The 17,856-nt window shown below is 49.0% G+C and overlaps 1 protein-coding gene across 1 annotated transcript; it reads right to left on the bottom strand.

The window, feature by feature from the left end:
- Positions 1-178: 178 nt before the first annotated feature.
- LOC146341962 (uncharacterized) lies at positions 179-11,368 on the bottom strand. Its single transcript, XM_084808440.1, has 8 exons — positions 11,239-11,368; positions 8,032-8,221; positions 7,775-7,883; positions 7,073-7,104; positions 6,794-6,893; positions 5,319-5,384; positions 4,821-4,913; positions 179-1,207 (listed from the first exon to the last, which is right to left on the bottom strand). The coding sequence occupies exons 1-8, from the start codon at positions 11,282-11,284 to the stop codon at positions 1,085-1,087; spliced, it is 759 nt and encodes a 252-aa protein (XP_084664566.1). The 5' UTR covers positions 11,285-11,368; the 3' UTR covers positions 179-1,084.
- Between the last annotated feature and the right edge of the window lie 6,488 nt (positions 11,369-17,856).

Genomic DNA, 17,856 nt, shown 5'->3' with positions numbered 1-17,856 from the left:
AATGCTTCACACATTCCATGGCTTAGCTCTGCCATTGGGGGTAAAAATAGTTGCTGAGACTAAATCCCCTATACTTTCAGAGAATCCTTTTAGTCATAGCTCTGACTTGGTCCACTGCTGTATGGCCAAATCCCATTCCTCTCCCAAAGAACCCAGGAGTCCTGGACACACACAGAAGCCCAGCCAAGATGGTTTAATTTGGCACCAAGGCAGTGTTTTAGGGTAGCCAAGCTGGGATGTGGGAAATGGAGGGAGAGAGAGAGAGAGAGGTACTTGTAACGTTAACCCCTGGGCTTGGATGGCAAATTCATGCAGAAATACGAAGAACTACCCTTCCAAATGTTTGATTAGAAGCTAAGTCTGGCCCCAGGGGGTGATGGGATTGTCTCTTACATCAGGTTGTCATGATTCTTTACAGTAGGGGAATATGGGAAATGTTTCAAACCTCAGAGGGTTCTGGGAACAGCCCCTGTCAGCTTGTCACGTACAAGATGACAGCAACGGTCAATGAGAACTCAGGTCTGCAGCAACAGGGCATGATGGGATTGGCCACTGCTACAGCACAGGATGATGGGAAACTAACTGCAGTTTTGGGGAGCAGTGGGGCTGGCCACAATCTCTTAGCAGCAACAACTGAAGGTAGAACATTGTCCGTGTAAGAAGAGAACGCTGAGGTAGTCATGGCAAAATTGGCATCAGATCAAAATAGGAAGGCATCCACAGAAGCAAATCATGATGGGAAGGGAGGGTGCAGGCACAGCAGTGTGCATCAGTGGCAGAAGAGCATGATGAGAAAGTCGTAGTGTAAGCAGAGCATGCTGGGATTGTTCACATCCAGTCAGGCCTGAGTCCCTGGTGGCAGTCCATGACTCTGTCCACATAGAAGCAGAGACTTATGGAAGGGCAGCAGATACATCAGCATGTCCTTACGCAGCGGAGCATGATGGGAAGCTTTTGACAAGATGCCAAGGATGCTAGGAAATCCACAGCCAGACTGACGAGAATTATTAGAAGTGGAACATGATGGGAAGGCATCAGTAGCATCACTCTCAGTGGTAGCAAGAGTCCCATCTTAAGAGAGTGCTCAAGGTCTCACTGGAGTCTGTGCGAGATACAGCAGGTTGTTGGAAGTGGCAGCTAGGACCCCGCGGGAACTGATGTGGGTACTATAGACACCCCCTGGCAGGTCATTCAGCACCCCTGTGCTCTGGTGGGAAAGCGAAAGAAAATTGTATCAGAGAAGGCCAAAGTCTGTAATTCCTCAAATCTCTCCCTCAGCCATCCCGTCCCAACCCACTCCATCTCTTCCTTACAAACCAGCCCTTCATCCTATCATTTAAGTACTTCAATTCATAAGGAGCCTCAAAGTCCATCTAGCCCAGTGTTTCCAACAGGGGCCAGACAAATACTGATAAGCAGAAGCTTTCAAACACAGGGTAGGAAGACAACAGCCACCCCCTGTCATTTATCCCCAGTATCTTGCGTTCAGAGATACATTGCTAATAGTTGATGCTCTAATCCAGGGATGATGGAACCTGCGGCCCTTCAGATGTTGTTGAATTCTGGCTCCCATTTGCCCAGCCAGTCTGGCCAATGGCAAGGAATGATGGAAGTTGTAGTCCAACAACATCTGTAGGGCCACAGGTTTTCCACCCATGCCATAGGTGTCTCTACATGAAAGGAAAATCCCGCAGCCCCACTGGAGCATTTTGCTTCCATTTTTGTGGCATGATTAGGATTGGCTCCTGTAGAAGACGAACGCGACATGGAGTTGAAAATGCTCTCCCACACTGGAGGCCTTCAAGACGAGGCTGGACAGCCATTTGTCGGGGATGCTCTGATTTGGATTCCTGCATTGAGCAGGGGGTTGGACTCGATGGCCTTGTAGGCCCCTTCCAGCCCTACTATTCTATGATTCTATGCCCTTTCTCAACAGCCTTGCCTGGGGTTTCTATATTTTTCAGTGGAACAGCGCCATGTAGTGGCAGAATTATTGCACTACACCGGCACTAACACAGCAGAAATTGTGGGTTTGTTTTACATTCCAGTTTATCTCCAATCTTTTAAAAGGCAGAATAACTGGGAAAACCTCGGGAGACATCCTGGAGGTTTACGATGTCATGTAAAGGACCCGCAAACTTCCATGAATTGCCAGTCATGAGCACACAATAAATGCCTTGTGTAGAAACACTTATAATCTAGTGGTGATGGGTGTGCGCCTTTGTTATGTGTGGGCAGAGATTAGTTTCTAAAATATAATTTGTGCACTCCAAATATATTTCCAAAACCAAAGCACAGTCATGGAGAAAGGATATGCACTTGTGTGCAACCAATATCCTGGGAGCGCAGAGCAGAAGGGAAATACACTCCAGTCTCTGACATCAGCCAGGGCTCCAAGCACCACTGGGAACTTGTACTCTCCGCCTCCCAGAAAGAGCCTGATGGCAAGAAGAGGCTAAGCCTCCTCTTGAACAAGCAGGTTGCAGTAGTCAAGAGGAGGAGCAGGCCTAGGAGGCTGTTATCAGTGGGCCCCATCCATCAGCCAGAGAAGCAGGGTTGGCATGGTTGGGCACCTGCCAAGGGCCCATATGCCAGTAGGAGGCCCACTGATAACAGCCTCCTAGGCCTGCTCCTCCTCTTCACTACTGCAACCCGCTTGTTCACCCTCCTCTTGCTCTGGTCCAGGCAATGGTGGCATGCTGAAAGAGGAGCCGTAGATGCCACTACCTGTTTGCTCATTGGCTCTCTGCCTGGCAAGCAAGCAAGTGGTAGCAATGAGGAGGAGCAGCAGCAGCAATGACTGGAGACCATGCTGGGAAGAAGGGAGCGGGGCCCACTGCAGGTGTCTTGCCCAAGGGCCTACCAACATGTGGGTCCAACACTGCAGAGACGGAGCGCCTGCAGGGAGCCTGGCTTCCTGCCAGAAGGAGCCCTTGGCTGCACCCAACCGCCAGTTGTCCTGGATTTGTGGAGCAAAAAGGACGCCCACTCTGGTCTCTGCCACGAGCCAGGAGAACGAGGGCCGCTGGGTCATTGCAGGCAGGCTTTCTGGCCCCAACTAGGTATAAATGCCTGCTCCCAATGCCTGGCATTGGGTTACAGCCAATGTTAGTCTACTTAGAGTAGACCTATTGAAATGAATGGAACTTAGGCTAGTCATGACAGTCCCATTCATTTCAGTGGGACTTCTCCAAGTTGGATACGACCCTATGTCAGAGTGATCTTGCTCTGCTACCATTCCTCTCTGCTCCCCTTTCTGTGTCTTGCCTTTTTTTCAAGTTGGTGAGGCTGAGGGCAGGTTTCCCACACCTCATTTTGTTTTTGTTTTAATTGATTGGAGCTAATTTTGGGGTGGCAGCATTTGTCTGAACCGCGGGATCAATGTATAATTAAATAAATAAATGCAAAGCGCACATGTTATGCGCGCCACACACACAAAGTGCAAGAAGGCCCACCCTTACTTACCGCCTTACCTTACTTACCCTTCGATAAGAAGGCACACCCTTACTTGATCTGTGCGGATCCGAACCCTAACGTGGCAAGTAGATGGACAACTGTCTGCCACGGGAGCCACCAAATCAGTCACCTGTATGTAATCCCTGCCCTTTAAGGGCTCAGGATGTGAAATGTGTAAAGGGTCATGGAATGGAGAGAGAGGAAAGTGGAAGGGAAGTTGGAAAGACGGCTGTGGGTGCTGGGGAAGAAAAGAAAGGGCAGGAGGAGGAGAGGAGGCAGCTGCAGAGTGAAGGAGTGCCGCTGAGGCGGAAGTTGGGGAAGGCAGCGGTGTGGTGAAGAAGAGAAAGAGGCAGACAGAGCAGCTCACACAGCCAGAGGGAAGGGTGAACTGCTACAACAGAAGCCAGCAACAGCAAACCGAAGGAACTGGGACTAGTGACTCTTGCTGGTCTGACAGCTGAGCTTTGTAGTGAACTATGGTTTAAAGTTAGCGATGTTCCTATCTGCTTTAAACAGTTCTATTTGTTATTTCATTAATACAGTTATTTACTGGAAATCCTAAAGTTAAGTAAATCCTATTAAATATTTAGTAGTTTGTTTCTGGGATGATTGCAATCTACCCCTCCTCTTCCTAGTTATAGATACCTGAGGCATTGCATTCCCCCCCGCCCCCCCACCGTGACTGTGCTCTGTGTCTCTCCCCTGCCCTCCCCCCTGCCTACACTTTCTCCACACCAGGGGTGGGCAACCAGAATCCAGGGAGGGGCATGACTCACCCACCCACCCCTTTGCAGGTCCAATGATATCAAAAGGGTGTGCCCACACACCCCTGATGTCATTTGGTCCCCAGGAGGCACATCAGGAGAATGTTCCTCGTGGCACATCCACCAGGAACTGGTTTCACTGCACATGGGTCATCTCTCATCGGAGAAGGCCCCCCCCCCAGTGAAGTTGCTTCACCTGCCCCACACCTTTTCCCGGTGGAGAGGGGACATGGCACAGGCAAACTGCTCAGTCCACCTTGGCCCATTCTTTACTAAGCTGCCTTATATGGAGTGAGGAGATTGGTCCATCTAGCCCAGTATTGGCCTCTCTGATAAACAGTGGCTCTCCCATTTCTCGAAGCAGAGGTCTTTCCCATCGCTTGGCATGTCACCTCCTTTTATCTGGAGAGGCCAGAGGACTGAACCTGGGCAGAGGCAGCTCCATACTAGGAGCACATGGGGCAGCACCGCCTGCCTGCCCCCCTCCAACGGTGGCAGAGACACCCCCCCGAACAGTTCCACTGCGTTCTCCAGTGCAGCTGCTCTGCCACCCAGCACCAAAGCCCCTTCCCACCAGCGCTCACAAGCAAGCAACCGTACCATGAGGATTCTCCTGTCAATGAGCCGACATAAATTGTTCCGACTCCCGCCAGCTATAATGTAGTCAAGGCCAAGGAAGTGGCAGGTATAAATCTGGGGAAGGAGAAAGAAGAGAATTGTGGAGCTGGATGGGACCAGAAATGGGAACACTAGAGCCCAATCATCCCATGCTATCAGGAAAGACCAGCCTTCCAGAGGCACCATGCAATTCAAACCACAGTGAGTATCCAGGGCAGTTCAAGTAAGCAAGCCAAAGCACAGGGGAGGGAAACCCAAGGATTCTGAAGTGGCATCCAAAGGTAGCATTGGTTCCGGGGAAAGGGTATCCAAGAGTATTAGGAGCAGGAAGGTAGGAAAGAAAAGGGGCTCCTCTATGCATCTGGTACAATTTATGGCTGTATCTCTTTGTGCAAGGAGGCCCAAGAAGAGTGTATGAGAGGCTTAGTTAAAGCAGGAGCTGGGACTTGAGAGAAGTGGGGTCAGAAAGGGGTCTTCAACCTGCGAGTGACCCCGGAAGTCTTCTGGGATGTCCATGATCTTGGAAGCAGTATCGGCGTCCCAGATCTGGGTTAGGGGAAAAGAAGAATTTATATTGATGTATTGTATTTATTGGGATGGATCCAAATGTTGTCATACTTAGGATAGACCTACTGAAATCAATGTGGCTTAACTTAGTCATAAGTCCCACTGGATTCAAAGGATCTACTTTAAGTATAACTAAGTCTGGATCCAACCCCTTGTGTGAATTTATTGTATGGATTTTCAAAAATATGCATGTATACATTGGCACAGTCTTTTTTAAAACGTTATTTTAACAATGTATATCACACTGCCCCTAATTAAGCTTGAGTATTAGGGCCAAAGTAGACAACCTGTGGGGGCTGTCTTTACTTCTAGCAGCCCCAGATGGCTGCTTTGAAGATTGGGAAATGGCAGCAAGAGGGTATTAAACCCTTTCCCCTGATTTAAATCAACCTCTCTGCCCACTCACACAATCCTCACCTTCCTAATGCTGCTATTAGCTCCCTGAGGAAAACAGCAAGGAACATCATCTGAAGCTGCTTCCCCACCTTGCACCTCTGTGGAGTTAACAGCATTTCCTTCAGGGAAACGGTGTGAGAGCATAGGGTTAAACAGCCTCTCCCAGCGTACCAGTGCCTCAGCCTTCAAAGCTGCCAGGCAAGACTGCTAATTAGTAACCCAGCCAAAAACCCACGGAGGTTATTAATCATGGATCTTCCATCTTAAGTTAGATATTCCGAGGTCTGCCCAACAAATTCTCAACCCCATCGTTCATTCATTCATTCATTCATTTCATTTTCCTCCAGGAACTCAAGGTGGAGTCTATGGTTCTCACCCCCTCCCATTTCATCCAACAACCACATGAGGTAGGTTGGGGTGGGGGGAAGAGAGAGAGATCATGACTGGCCCAGGGTTGCCTGGCTGAGGAAGGATTTGAGAAGGGATCTCATTGGTCCTAATTGGACACTCTAAACCAAGGGTGGAGAACCTGTGGCCCTCCAGAAGTTGCTGGACTTCCATTCCCATCAGCCCCAGCCAGCATGGCCATAAATGATTATAATTGTAGTCCATCGACATCTGGGGGACCACAGGTTCCCAAGTCCCTGCCCTGACCACTACACTATGCTCATTCTCCCCAAGAGCCATAGCTTTCAAGAATTTAGGAGGGTACTACCTGCTCCACAGGTTTTACATCTATTGAAATGATGTGGGGATGTCCCAGAATTGTCCTTGGTCCTGATTCCTACCATGCCCTTCCACACTTCACAAACAAATGAAAATACAATGGGTAGCTCCTAATACTCCCAGATCATTGCCCTTCCAGCATCAGCTACGAGTGGAATTGCCATTGACTTCCCATGCTGTCGGCAGGATTGCACTCAGTTCCCAGCCCTTCTTTCCCCTATTCTCCAAAATACCCTTGGAGATGGGTCTCCCTCCCCAGCTCTCACCTGCAAGGTGTTATTCCGCCTCCAGGAGCCCGTCAGAATCTGTGTCCCAGTTTTGTCTATCGAGACGGCATCACCGCAAATGTGGGGCCCGGAGATGCGCCTGTGAGAAGGGCAGAGCAAAGGTTGGGGAGGAGGTGAGAGCAAGAAAGGGGAGAGGGGACAGTGGGAGAATGACGAAGGCGGGCCAATAGCACACAGCAGGAGAGAAGGAGAGAGAGAAGAGTGCAGGAGGAAGGGGAAGAGCAAAAGAGGACGTAGGGAGAGGTTGGGCAGGCATACCGTTGGGAATATGGTGCTTGTATGCTCCAGAACTGTGGGGAGAGAAGCCAGACAATTGAGGTTAGATGGGGCTTCATCCTCCAGTATCCACCTGATAACATTTCCCTTGCTTAGCTCACATGGAAGGATGAAGACCATTTGCTTTTAAATTTCCTGTCCTCGGGGGGCCTTGTCAGGGGCCTTTGGTCTGCTGCAAAACCCCTGGACATTGCAAAGGATTCTGGGATGCATTCTAGGGTGCACGCTCAGTTTATGCAGGGTGCTGGGATTTGGCATCCCCCCACTCACCTACACACCAAGAAATGGAGGGTGCATCCTAGAATGCTGCTCCAGCTTCAGGAGAGGGCAAGGCACTGTCAGCAGAGCTTCCTTAAACTGGAAGGTGTGTGTATGTGTGTACGAACTGAGAATTCTTCCATGGTGCCTCTGAGCTCTCTGGGTGACCCATACAAAGTGAGAATGGTAAGATGTCTAGACCAAGGATGGACAGAAGGTAGATCCACAGATGTTTTGGACTTCAGCTCCCAGAAGCCCCTGCCAGCATGGCCAATGGTCAGGAATGCTGGGAGACGAAGTCCAAAACATCCTGCCATCCTGTAAATTCCCATTGCCTATCCCCAACCCCAGAACAACTCAGCCCCACCAACATTCATTTTTGACCCCCAGCCAAACTCCCCATGATGCAGACGCTACCCCCATCACCTGCACTGTGTCATCCCATCCTCCAGAGATGAAACGGTCATCGCTTTCAGGGAAAAAGGTCAGGGCGTAGACCCGGGACATGTGGCCATCCATCACATTTGGGGAATCACTGAAGGAAGAAGGGGGTTGCTGGTTAGGGGGCCCAAAACCCAGCCACAGCACCCTGTAATAAATTCAGTGCACAATGCTTACTATTCCTGCCACCACCACCACACACACACACACTGCTGCCTGATGTCTTGCTCCTGCCGGCCTACCTTGGCTGAAAACTTCGCAGCTTATCCCAGGTCTGAGTATCGTACATGTAAATCCCAGGCCCTCCTCCCGCTGTGACGAACTTGGAGCCGGAGGGATTGAAGCAGGAAATCATCGTCTGGCGGTCCTCTGTGATGGTGCGCACACAGGTGCGGGAAGACACGTGCCACAGCTTCACCTTCCCACCAGAATCTGTGGATGGGAACGAGGCCAGCACTTCATTATAATGTGTAGGGTAGGCCGAATACCATTTTTGTTGTTCTTATTAACAGCTTATTAGATTTTGTTTAAAATGTCCAATATAATACAAACATTCCCCCCTCTTGCTCCCATTCCCTCCCTGTTAGGTTTCTCCAGTGGGAGAGGCTTTGCTGCACGTGGCCTTTCCCAGAAGGAGAAGCCCCATGTGCAGTGAAGTCAGCTCTTGGCCAACTCTTTGGGAGGATCATCCACCTGGCATGCCGGGTGGGGACCAAATGACATTGGGGCATGGCTACACCTCCTTGATGTCATTCAGCCCCCAGATGGCTGGGTGGGGGTCACTGCCTGTTTGTGTTCCTTGTTGTTCTCCTCATTTGGGCAGGACTCTCTGAAGGAACTGTGTTATCTGTTTTGCTATTGATGCGAATTGAAAGTTTTGTTCCCCCCTCTAATAAAAGTGAAACATGGATTCAAATATTTCCCTTATAAGAATTCTTTTTCGTACAAAATCAGAATTGGAATCCAAGCTAAAAGAGTTCTTGCTGTATCCTTGCTGAAATACATTAATCAGTTATAGATGGTTAACAGGCAGCTGGGCAGAGAGATCCTACTACTGGTGGTGGAGAGATCCAAAGGCAGACGAACTGTCTCATTAAAAGCCCTGCTTGGCTCATGCCAGCAGGATGGAAGGGAAGTAGGAGCAGCGTTTGTCCTCCTTTCCTTCCTGTTCCAGGTCTTGAAAAACAGTATTTGAATGATTTCCCTCCCATTGTATCGGGGTCATGTCTGGGGACTGGGAGGGCTTTGGATTCTGCAGATCCAAAGCCTGTCCAGAGCCACTCATGACACACCTCCTGATCCACCCCCTTTTTGGCTTCTACCGACACTGGAGCTCCAACAAGGGTGTGAAGGTTTGAGGCCTACAGAGGCAAGGAAAAAGGTCAGGCCTAGAGGCCTGGAGTTTTTTATTGGGAGGGCATATCCCTGGGAAGAGTAGTTTCATTTCCCTGGCTAAGTTTCATTTCTTCAGGTTTGAAACAGTACTTTCAGTTCTGATAGAGGAGAGGGTGGGAGAGAGAGAGTAGAGTGAGGGAGACCAGAGCCTGAAGAGGGAGCAAGAAGCAACAGCCTGGAAAAGTCTAAGTGCAGCTAGGGTAGAGGAACTTGCATTTCACAACATTAATTTTCTCTTACTGCCTTTTGTATCACTTAGCTCTATTGTGTAAATGCTTTTAGTTGTAATTGGCTTGCTTTAGTTTACTGGTAAACTGTTGCGGTTAAAACTCAAGGGTCTGGAGTATCGATCAACCCACATCTACAGCCTACACCCCACATTACTGGGAAGGGGAAGTTTAAAAGAAGGAAGGTGGGGCTCTTAAGGAGGCAAGAGATCCTTAAGGAGTTGCTCAGGGAGTCTAGGTCACAAGGGGTATCCTGACAAAGGGTGTCAAAGGTTTCGAGGTGGGGGGGTTAGAGAGAGTATCCGAGGTCGAATCTCCCCCTCTGAGAGTGGAGCTCTTTCCGCCCCTAGGAAAGTTAAGTTTCCAAATTTATCCTATGGCCCCAGGGATGCTAGGGTGACCATGTACCCTCCTTTACAGAGGACAGACCTCTTTTTGAAGGGCTGCCAGAGAACTGTCCTCTATTTGATGCCATCCTCTTTCGGAAGGGCTGTCCTGTCCAATTCTGGTTTAAAGATAATGAACCATAAGAACTAGATAAGATCTACAATTAGCACTGGACAGCAGACTGAGCAGGGCAGCCACTGAGGTGACCTAGTCCTCACTATGGTGGGAAGTAATGATTTCTATTTAAATTATAATAATTATTTCTAAATTTGCATATATGTAGATTTTATCTTTGCAAATGTTTATGCAAATTGATGTCTTATTTTTTGGTGATGCATTTCCTCTTTTTTGGCGAATCAAAAGTGGCCACCCTAAGTGATACCCTCCCAAGGAAAATAGGATTGCAATCTAAGGCTTCTTAAATATTAGAATTATAAATTGATCGTGCTTAGCAAAGTTAAAAAGGCATAACCTTTCCCTCTTTTAACATCAAAGGTGGCTGTAATGGCTTCCTTGGCAATTGTCCACATACATATAGCACTGTGGTCACCGTTTCCAAGTGGTTCAGCAACATTTACATCTCTGCCACTTAAGATTAAGTTCAGGTTGCCTCCCCATTGGTGAGTTCCATGACTGTTTTAGGACACAGTTGTTTAGGGTATCTAGACATTTTGAGCTTTCCTACACAAGGCTGTTAACTGACTGTTAAACAGCTGTATTTACTTTCAGTTTCATCGCAGAATTGAGATCCAAGCACTACACCAAGAACATTTCCTTTCTTGTTTTTCTGCTACATGACCTCTAGGTGGCACTGTGGTAGTGCAGAATAGCACAAACACACAGGAGGAAACTATGCTTTCTTTTGCTTTCACAATTAAATGCCACATTTCCCCTGCTCTAAAAAAAACTGTGGGGAGTGCTGGTTAGACCCAGAAGCGAAATTGGAGGGTCACAACATCATCTAAAGAACCCGTAAACAACTGTGAGTAGGGAATGACAAGTGCATGATAAATGCCTCATGGAGAAAAGCTCTTTACCTTTTTGCCATTGTCAGGATATGCATAAACCCTGTGTATATGAGGTAATTGAAATCACCCATTCCTACCACACTGGTTCTCTCCATTCCATTTTCCATTACTGCCCACTATATGTTCCTCTTTATAACAAGCACAGCTCTGACAATATTGCCTTAGAATGTATCAACAAAACCAAAGATTCATTGTTTTAAGCCTTTCAAAATCAAATTTAAAGCTAAATATTTGGAATTTCAAAAATATGGCTATATTTTGTTTCCACTCCAGGTTAAGGGAGTGAGGCAGACGCAGGTCAAAGGTTGGCAAGAGGAACACAACATGGAAAAGAGAGCCTGGATAACTTGTCAGGCTCCCAGGAGGGCAGAGGGCAAAGGTCAAGGTCCGCCTATGGGAAAGCATCACTCACAGGTGGCAAGCAAGACGTCTCCATTGTGGGCAGGGCCACGGGGCATAAAGCGCAGGGAGGTGATTGGTAAGCCCAGGGTCGCAGTCTCGCTATCAGCAAGAACATGATGAAGTGATCCATCGCTGACAGAATAAACCTTGAGAAGAGGAGAGAAGAGGGTGGCAGGAGAGCAGGAAGATGAGCAAGCCACAAGAAATGGCTATCTGTGAACTGCACCATGAAAAAGACCACAGGCATGTGAACACAGAGAAATTCCCATGGAAAATGCCATGAAACACAAACAGGAGCCCTCAGATTGCCTAGAAACCCAAAACATGGCACTCCAAGGTCTCTCTGGAGCATCCTGAATCATGGGAACATTGTTTGGTAGAACACAAGCCACAGTATGAACCACAGTGAGTGGACCAGCCTTTAAAGCTAGCTTCCCCAACCTGGCGCTCTCCAGATCTGTTGGACTACAGCTCCCATGATCCCCAACCGGCCTGGCCATTAGCCTGCTGGCTGAGGATGATGCGTGTTGTGGTCCAACATGTCTGTTGTTTGACAACAGGTTGGCAAAATCTGCTCTATAGCAGGGGGTGGGCAGAAAGTAGATCTCCAGATGTTTTGGACTTCAACTCCCAGCATTCCTGACCATTGGCCATGCTGGCAGGGGCTTCTGGGAGTTGAAGTCCAAAACATCTAGAGATCTACCTTCTGCCCACTCCTGTGAGCATAATCACAAAACAAAGATCAGCCCAACCTGTGAGATGGACATCTGAATGGAGTCCTGTATACCTGTGGCCCTCCAGCGTGACTGAGGTGATGGGAGATGTAGTCCCCCCTGGGCATGTCTCCTATCAAAGCCCTCTTTGCTCACAAGGGGCACTAGGCACCTCCCTAAGCATCGTAATCTCTCCCTTCTGAGATCCAGAGCTTTCTCATAAGAATATAAGGAGAGCCGTGGTGGATCAGACCAAGAGTCCATCTAGGGGTTGGACTCAATGGTCTTATAGGCCCCTTCCAACCCTACTATTCTATGCAGCATTCCGTTCACACAGTGGCCAGCCAGCTGCCCACAGGAAATCCACAGGCAGGACATGAGTGCAACGGCACCCTCCCGTTTGAGATCAGATCTCATCCAGACTCGCCTGACTCACATTCAAACTAGACATGAGTCAAAATCACATGCTTAAGCCTGTCCGTTTCTCTTTGTTTACAAAAAACAGCCATGTGGTCCGCAATCCAGTTCAGGACTGCAACACAGATATGTGTGTGTGTGTTCTCCCTTTCCTGCTCAAAACTGCTACGGTTAAGCCGCTATTTGCCACAATTTCATTTGTTAAGAAACTTGGGTCAAACAGCAGGTTGCATGTGTGTGTGTGTGGGGGGGGGGGAGGCGGGGACACTTTGGTAGGACTGTGCAGGGGGAAAGAGAGAACCTACCCACACCCCACGCTGTGGTCCTAATCCCAATACCCCATCCCGTGGTTGCTTTTAGGTTATTTGTGATATTTTAGGTAGACTTTTTCCCTTTGCTTGTATGTAGCTGTAATTGTAACATAAGCAAAGCATATTGACCGGTCACGTTTGTCGGTATACTGTTTCTCCCCTCGATTTTATACATTGCTTTTATGCTTTAGTCCTGGGGTGGGCAACTTGTGGCCCTTCAGATGTTGCTGGACTGTAACTCCCATCAGCCCTAGCCAGCCTAACCAATGGTGAAGAATGATGGGAGCTGTACTCCTACAATACCTGGAGGGCCATGCCAAGTTGCCCACCCTTGTTTTAATATTTATGATTTTATTTTCGAATAAGGCCTGGCAGGGAACATTTTGAACGTTCTGAATGTACTGAAATTGTGTAATGATGTCTAGTTGTTAAAAATACAGTGGCTTGGAACCAGATGTAGTCATGTGTGGAGTAGGCCTATTGAAATAAATGGGACAACCGCTGCTGCGGTTGCTCCTCCTCCTTTTTCTCATTATTGCTTGACAGGCAGAGAGCCAGTGGCATCTACTGCTCCTTCTCATCAGCACTGTTGTCTGGGCCAGAGCGAGAGGCAGGTGAACAAGTAGGCTGCAATGATGAACTGTAGGAGCAAGTCCTGGAGGCTCTTGTCAGTGGGCCCTCGGCAGGTGCCCGGCCATGCCTGCTCTTGACACAGACCCTAAACCCAAGGAAATGAATATTGGGTACTACCTAGAAATCCTTATTCCCAGTTAACCCCTTCCTTGTATCTGTGGAGCATTTCCTGACATCAGTTGTGCAGTGGTTGGGTCTCAAGCACTACAGTGTGGCCAAAGAGAGTACGGTGCCTTTTTTGTGGGATGGAGAAGGACCACCAGCCATGATGACACTGACCTTAATGGCGCCATTGTGCACTCCTGCCACGACCCTTGTCCCATCATTATTGAACTGGCAGCAAAGAAGTTGATCTCCACAATCACTGTTGGGGAGGGGAAAGATCAAAATATTTTTATTTATTTAGTCAGTCATTAATTTAATAATTTTGAGGCAGCTTTTTCCTTTCCTTTTTTACCTATAGGCTTTCAGAGCAGCAAATGAAGTAATAAAAAATGAAACTATGAAGCCTGCAATAAAGCAAAGTAAAACAGCACGACAACAATGCAGCAAAAACCCAGTTTGTCAGATAAACTAAAACAGACGCTATGGACAAAGAACTCAGTCAAGGCCAGAAAAGGCCCAGTAAAATCATAGAGTTTTGTCAGCCTTCCGAAAAGGCTGCCATGTGTGTGTGTGTGTGTGGGGGGGGCATAGGAATCTCCAGGGAGGGAAACTCCACAACTGCTACTTAGAATGGTATCCTATGTCACCACCAGTTACTGCTGGCTCCAGGTTTTTGAGGGCCCTAGGGCACATCCTCAATGGGCCCCCTTCTTCCCCTAGTCTATCCTCTCTCCACCATTGTCAACAGCTGCGATTGCTCCACATCCAATTTCCCATCACTTGCTTGCTTGACAGGCGGAGAGACAGTGCGCAAGCAGGCCATGGCAGCTACTGCTCCTTCTTCTCACCACCACTGTCTGGGCGAGAGGCAGGCGAACGTGCAGGCTGCAATGGTGAAGAGGAGGAGCAACTCTAGCGGGGTCTTCTCAGTGGGGCCCTGCTGAGATATGGGCCCTCAGCATGGGCCCTATCATGCCTAACTTTGACACCAGCCCTGCCACCAGCCCAGTGGTGGTGTGGTGGTAAACACTGAAGTGCAGATGCTCATCATGACAGTTTCCATAGCCAAGCCTTCATGGAAAGTCCAAAAATTTAGGCAGCTGCAGTGATCCATGTCAACAAAACAGTTCTAGCAGTTTTCACCACTAGGAGCAGGTCTTTTGTACAGCTCATGGGTCTTAATTGCCCATTCAAGACAAAGGCACAGAAAAATGCTCTGCATCACAACAGGGAATATTGTTGCTGGGAAACTTCATTCCCCCGCAACTACTGTGAGGACTGCAGCTAAGCTCAGAGGAAACAGGCAATTCTGAAGGGGGTGGCAGATGACCTCAGCATGCCTGATAATAAAAAAAGTGCCAGTGCTGCATCTCTGAGCCCAGCTCCACCACGCCACTGTGCCAGCCTTACCTCTGACTGAGGCAGACACAAGGCAAGGCCTCTGTTGAAGGCCTTAGGAGGCAGGCAGGTTCATATGGGGAAAGACAGTGCTTGTGATACCCCAGACCCCAAATGTAAAAGGGCTTTAAAGGTAACAACCAGCCCTTTGAATGGTGTGCAGAAACAAACTCGGAGCCAGACATATGCAGGTGGTCTTGGTGACTTTTGTGGGGAGAGAGGGGTACATCACCCCATCCTTTGCCCCGTCCCCCTGGTTACCTACATCGTGTGGAGCAGCCGAAGGTCACCGGAGATGGAGGGGCTGCTCGAAACGTTCTCTTGGGGGAGGTTGCTTGGCCCTGCCACCATGGACAGGCGGCCCCGGCGTCCAGACTGCATGGCCCGGGGGTGTGGGTCTTTAAGGGGGGCAAGAGAGGAGGTTAGAGGGTTTTTTTTCTTTTAGCATCCCAACCTTCTGAGTCCATTTCCAGTATTCTGGCCAGGGAGGGATGAAATTTCAGAGCACACACGCTTTGCATGCAGAAGGTCCCAGCCCAGTCCCCGGGATCTTCACTTCAAAGGTTAAGTAGCAGAGGTGATGTGAAAGGATCTCTGTCTGAGTCCCAGAAAGTCATTGTTACTCCAAGTAAGGCACTACTGCAGGGATGTTGAACCTTTTTCACCCCAGGCCAAATTCCATTTCAGAGAAGCTTTTGGGGGCCGCATTCCAGTGGTGGGCAGGGCCAAGGACAAAAGGGGTGGAGTCAAAATATAAAAACAAAAACCACAGCATATTTTAGGTTAAACCTCTTATTGCCAATAACTAATGCTTAGGAGAGGCATTCCAACCTTTTAGAATGGGGAAAACGTTGCACAATGGCCAGGGTGGGGCCAGAGGAAGGGGGAGGGTTAGATTGGGACCCCCAGAAAGTCAGATTTGACTGCAGTGCCTGAGGTTCTGCACCCCTGCAATTCTAGGATAGACCAATATTCTGACCTGGCAAAAGGCCGCTTGCTATGTTTTTGCTTTTTTGCAGGGGCAGGGAGGGAGGGACTGTGGCTCCAAGACAGAGCACATGCTTTGCATGCAGAAGGTCCCAGGTTCAATCCCTGCCAGCATCTCCACTTAAAAAATGACCAGGGAGCAGGTGATGGGAATGACCTTTCTCTGCCTGAAACTATGGACAGCTGCTACCAGTCTGAGTAGACAATACTGGTCTAAATGGTCAAATAATTTCTCCTGGGATACAATAGCTTCTGGTTGTGGTTGTTTCTTGTGCCCTTCCCTCCCAATGCTTTTCCCCATCATGCAGATCCTTAATCCTCCCACACAGCTATGCAAATTACCTCCCACCCCACCATCCCCATGTCCCATATTCCCTGCTGCCCCTCATCCCTGCACCAGCCTCTCTCTCTCTCTCTCTCTCTCTCTCTCTCTCTCTCTCTCTCTCCCTCTCCCTTTCTCTCTGGTTCCGCACCAGCTCCTAGCAACCAATGAGGGGAAAGGAAGAACCCACCTGGTTACCATGGCAGCTGTGCAAAGAGGCTGAAGGTTCTCAAGGAGAACAGGGTCCCAGGATCCCAGCTCCACCCGAAGCTGCTACATCCTGCCTTTTCTCCATGCACTGCCCACCACCCCCTGTGATAACTACACCAGACCAAATGAAGACCTGAGAGAAAACCTGGGCAATGTGGATCCAGTCCCCTACCACTGCTTTCCTCCCCCTCGACCCCCCCCCCCCCGCAGCATAGTCCACTAGAAACTCTTGGGGGCCGCATCCCAGTGGTGGGTGCAGCCAAAGGCAAAAGGGTAAAAAAATAAATACCAGGCTATTTTAGCTTAAAGCTCTTCCTGCCACTAGTAAAAGCTTAGGAGAGGCATTTCAACATTTTGGAATGGGGTGGGGAGGAGCTGGGAAACCACCGAATTATTGGTGGTTGCAAGGGAAAGGGGATGAGGCCAGGAGAAGAGATGTGTCCATCTGGGAAATCCCCAGAGAGCTGGATCCATTCCATAATTTTGACAGGTATGCTCAGTGGCTTTGGTTTAGATTAGGTGTAGCCAGCTTCCAAGTTCTCAGGGGCCAGATCTTCCTGGTCACATCTGTGGGGCCAGGACTAGCACAGGTTTGACATGGCCCAATCAGGGCTGGCCCTACCATTGGGCAGAGTGAGGCGGTTGTCTCAGGTGGCAGGCGGCTGTTGGAGGAGAGCACTCTGTATTCCATGGCCTGCTCCCTTCAGGTGTGGCGCTGGACACTGCCCCATGGCCAGTATTGAAGAAAGGTTCAACTGCCAGTACAGTCAGCTTCTGTACATGGAATGGGAGGGAGCACCATCTTGTTCTTCACCTCAGGCAGCAAAATGCCTTGAGCCAGCCCTGGGCCCAATGCAACCCCCCAGGTGGGCTTGGTGATGGTTTACTTTATCAGGCAGGGGCAACAGCAGCAACAAAACAACCAGTTGGTATGGTGAGGGCTGCTGCTGGTGCCTTTGTGGAACAATCAAAACAGCAGATGCCAGCCACAGGAACGTATGCACGTGTCCTACTTTGCAGTGGACAGCCCTCTATTTGAAGACCTGTCCGGTACAAGTCCTGAGTAAAGATAACCATAGGAAAGGAGAGCAGAGGCCTTGAAGTTGCCCATCAACAGCAGCTTAGACAGCAGCCTGAGCAGGCACACAGTCACCTGGTCACAGTCTTCCCCATTATGGTCAGATGGATTTATTTCTATTTAAATTATAGTAGTTATGTCTAAACTTGCATGTATACATATATGGTTGGGTCCAGATTTAGTCATACGCAGAGTAGACTAATTGAAATGAATAGGGCTTCTGTTGGTCATGACTAATGTAAGTCCCCTTGAAATCAACGGGTCTGGATCCAACCAATAAACAAGCAGATGCAAATATAATAGGAATCTGCATCTTTTTTGGTGATGTGAAACTGGCCACCCTATTTCCTCCGCTATAAATACACTGAAATCTACTCATTGCCACTAGATGTCCCAGGACCAGCAAGAACATTGGAAAGCTCTCAATCAAATCCACCACCACTCTCCCTTCCAA

The sequence above is a fragment of the Heloderma suspectum genome, chromosome 6 (assembly GCF_057233095.1).
Source record: "Heloderma suspectum isolate Gila_16-S chromosome 6, 16-S_ref, whole genome shotgun sequence".
Classification (NCBI taxonomy): domain Eukaryota; kingdom Metazoa; phylum Chordata; class Lepidosauria; order Squamata; family Helodermatidae; genus Heloderma; species Heloderma suspectum.
Note: the sequence above shows the minus strand (reverse complement) of the source record. Positions and strands in the feature narration are given on the sequence as shown.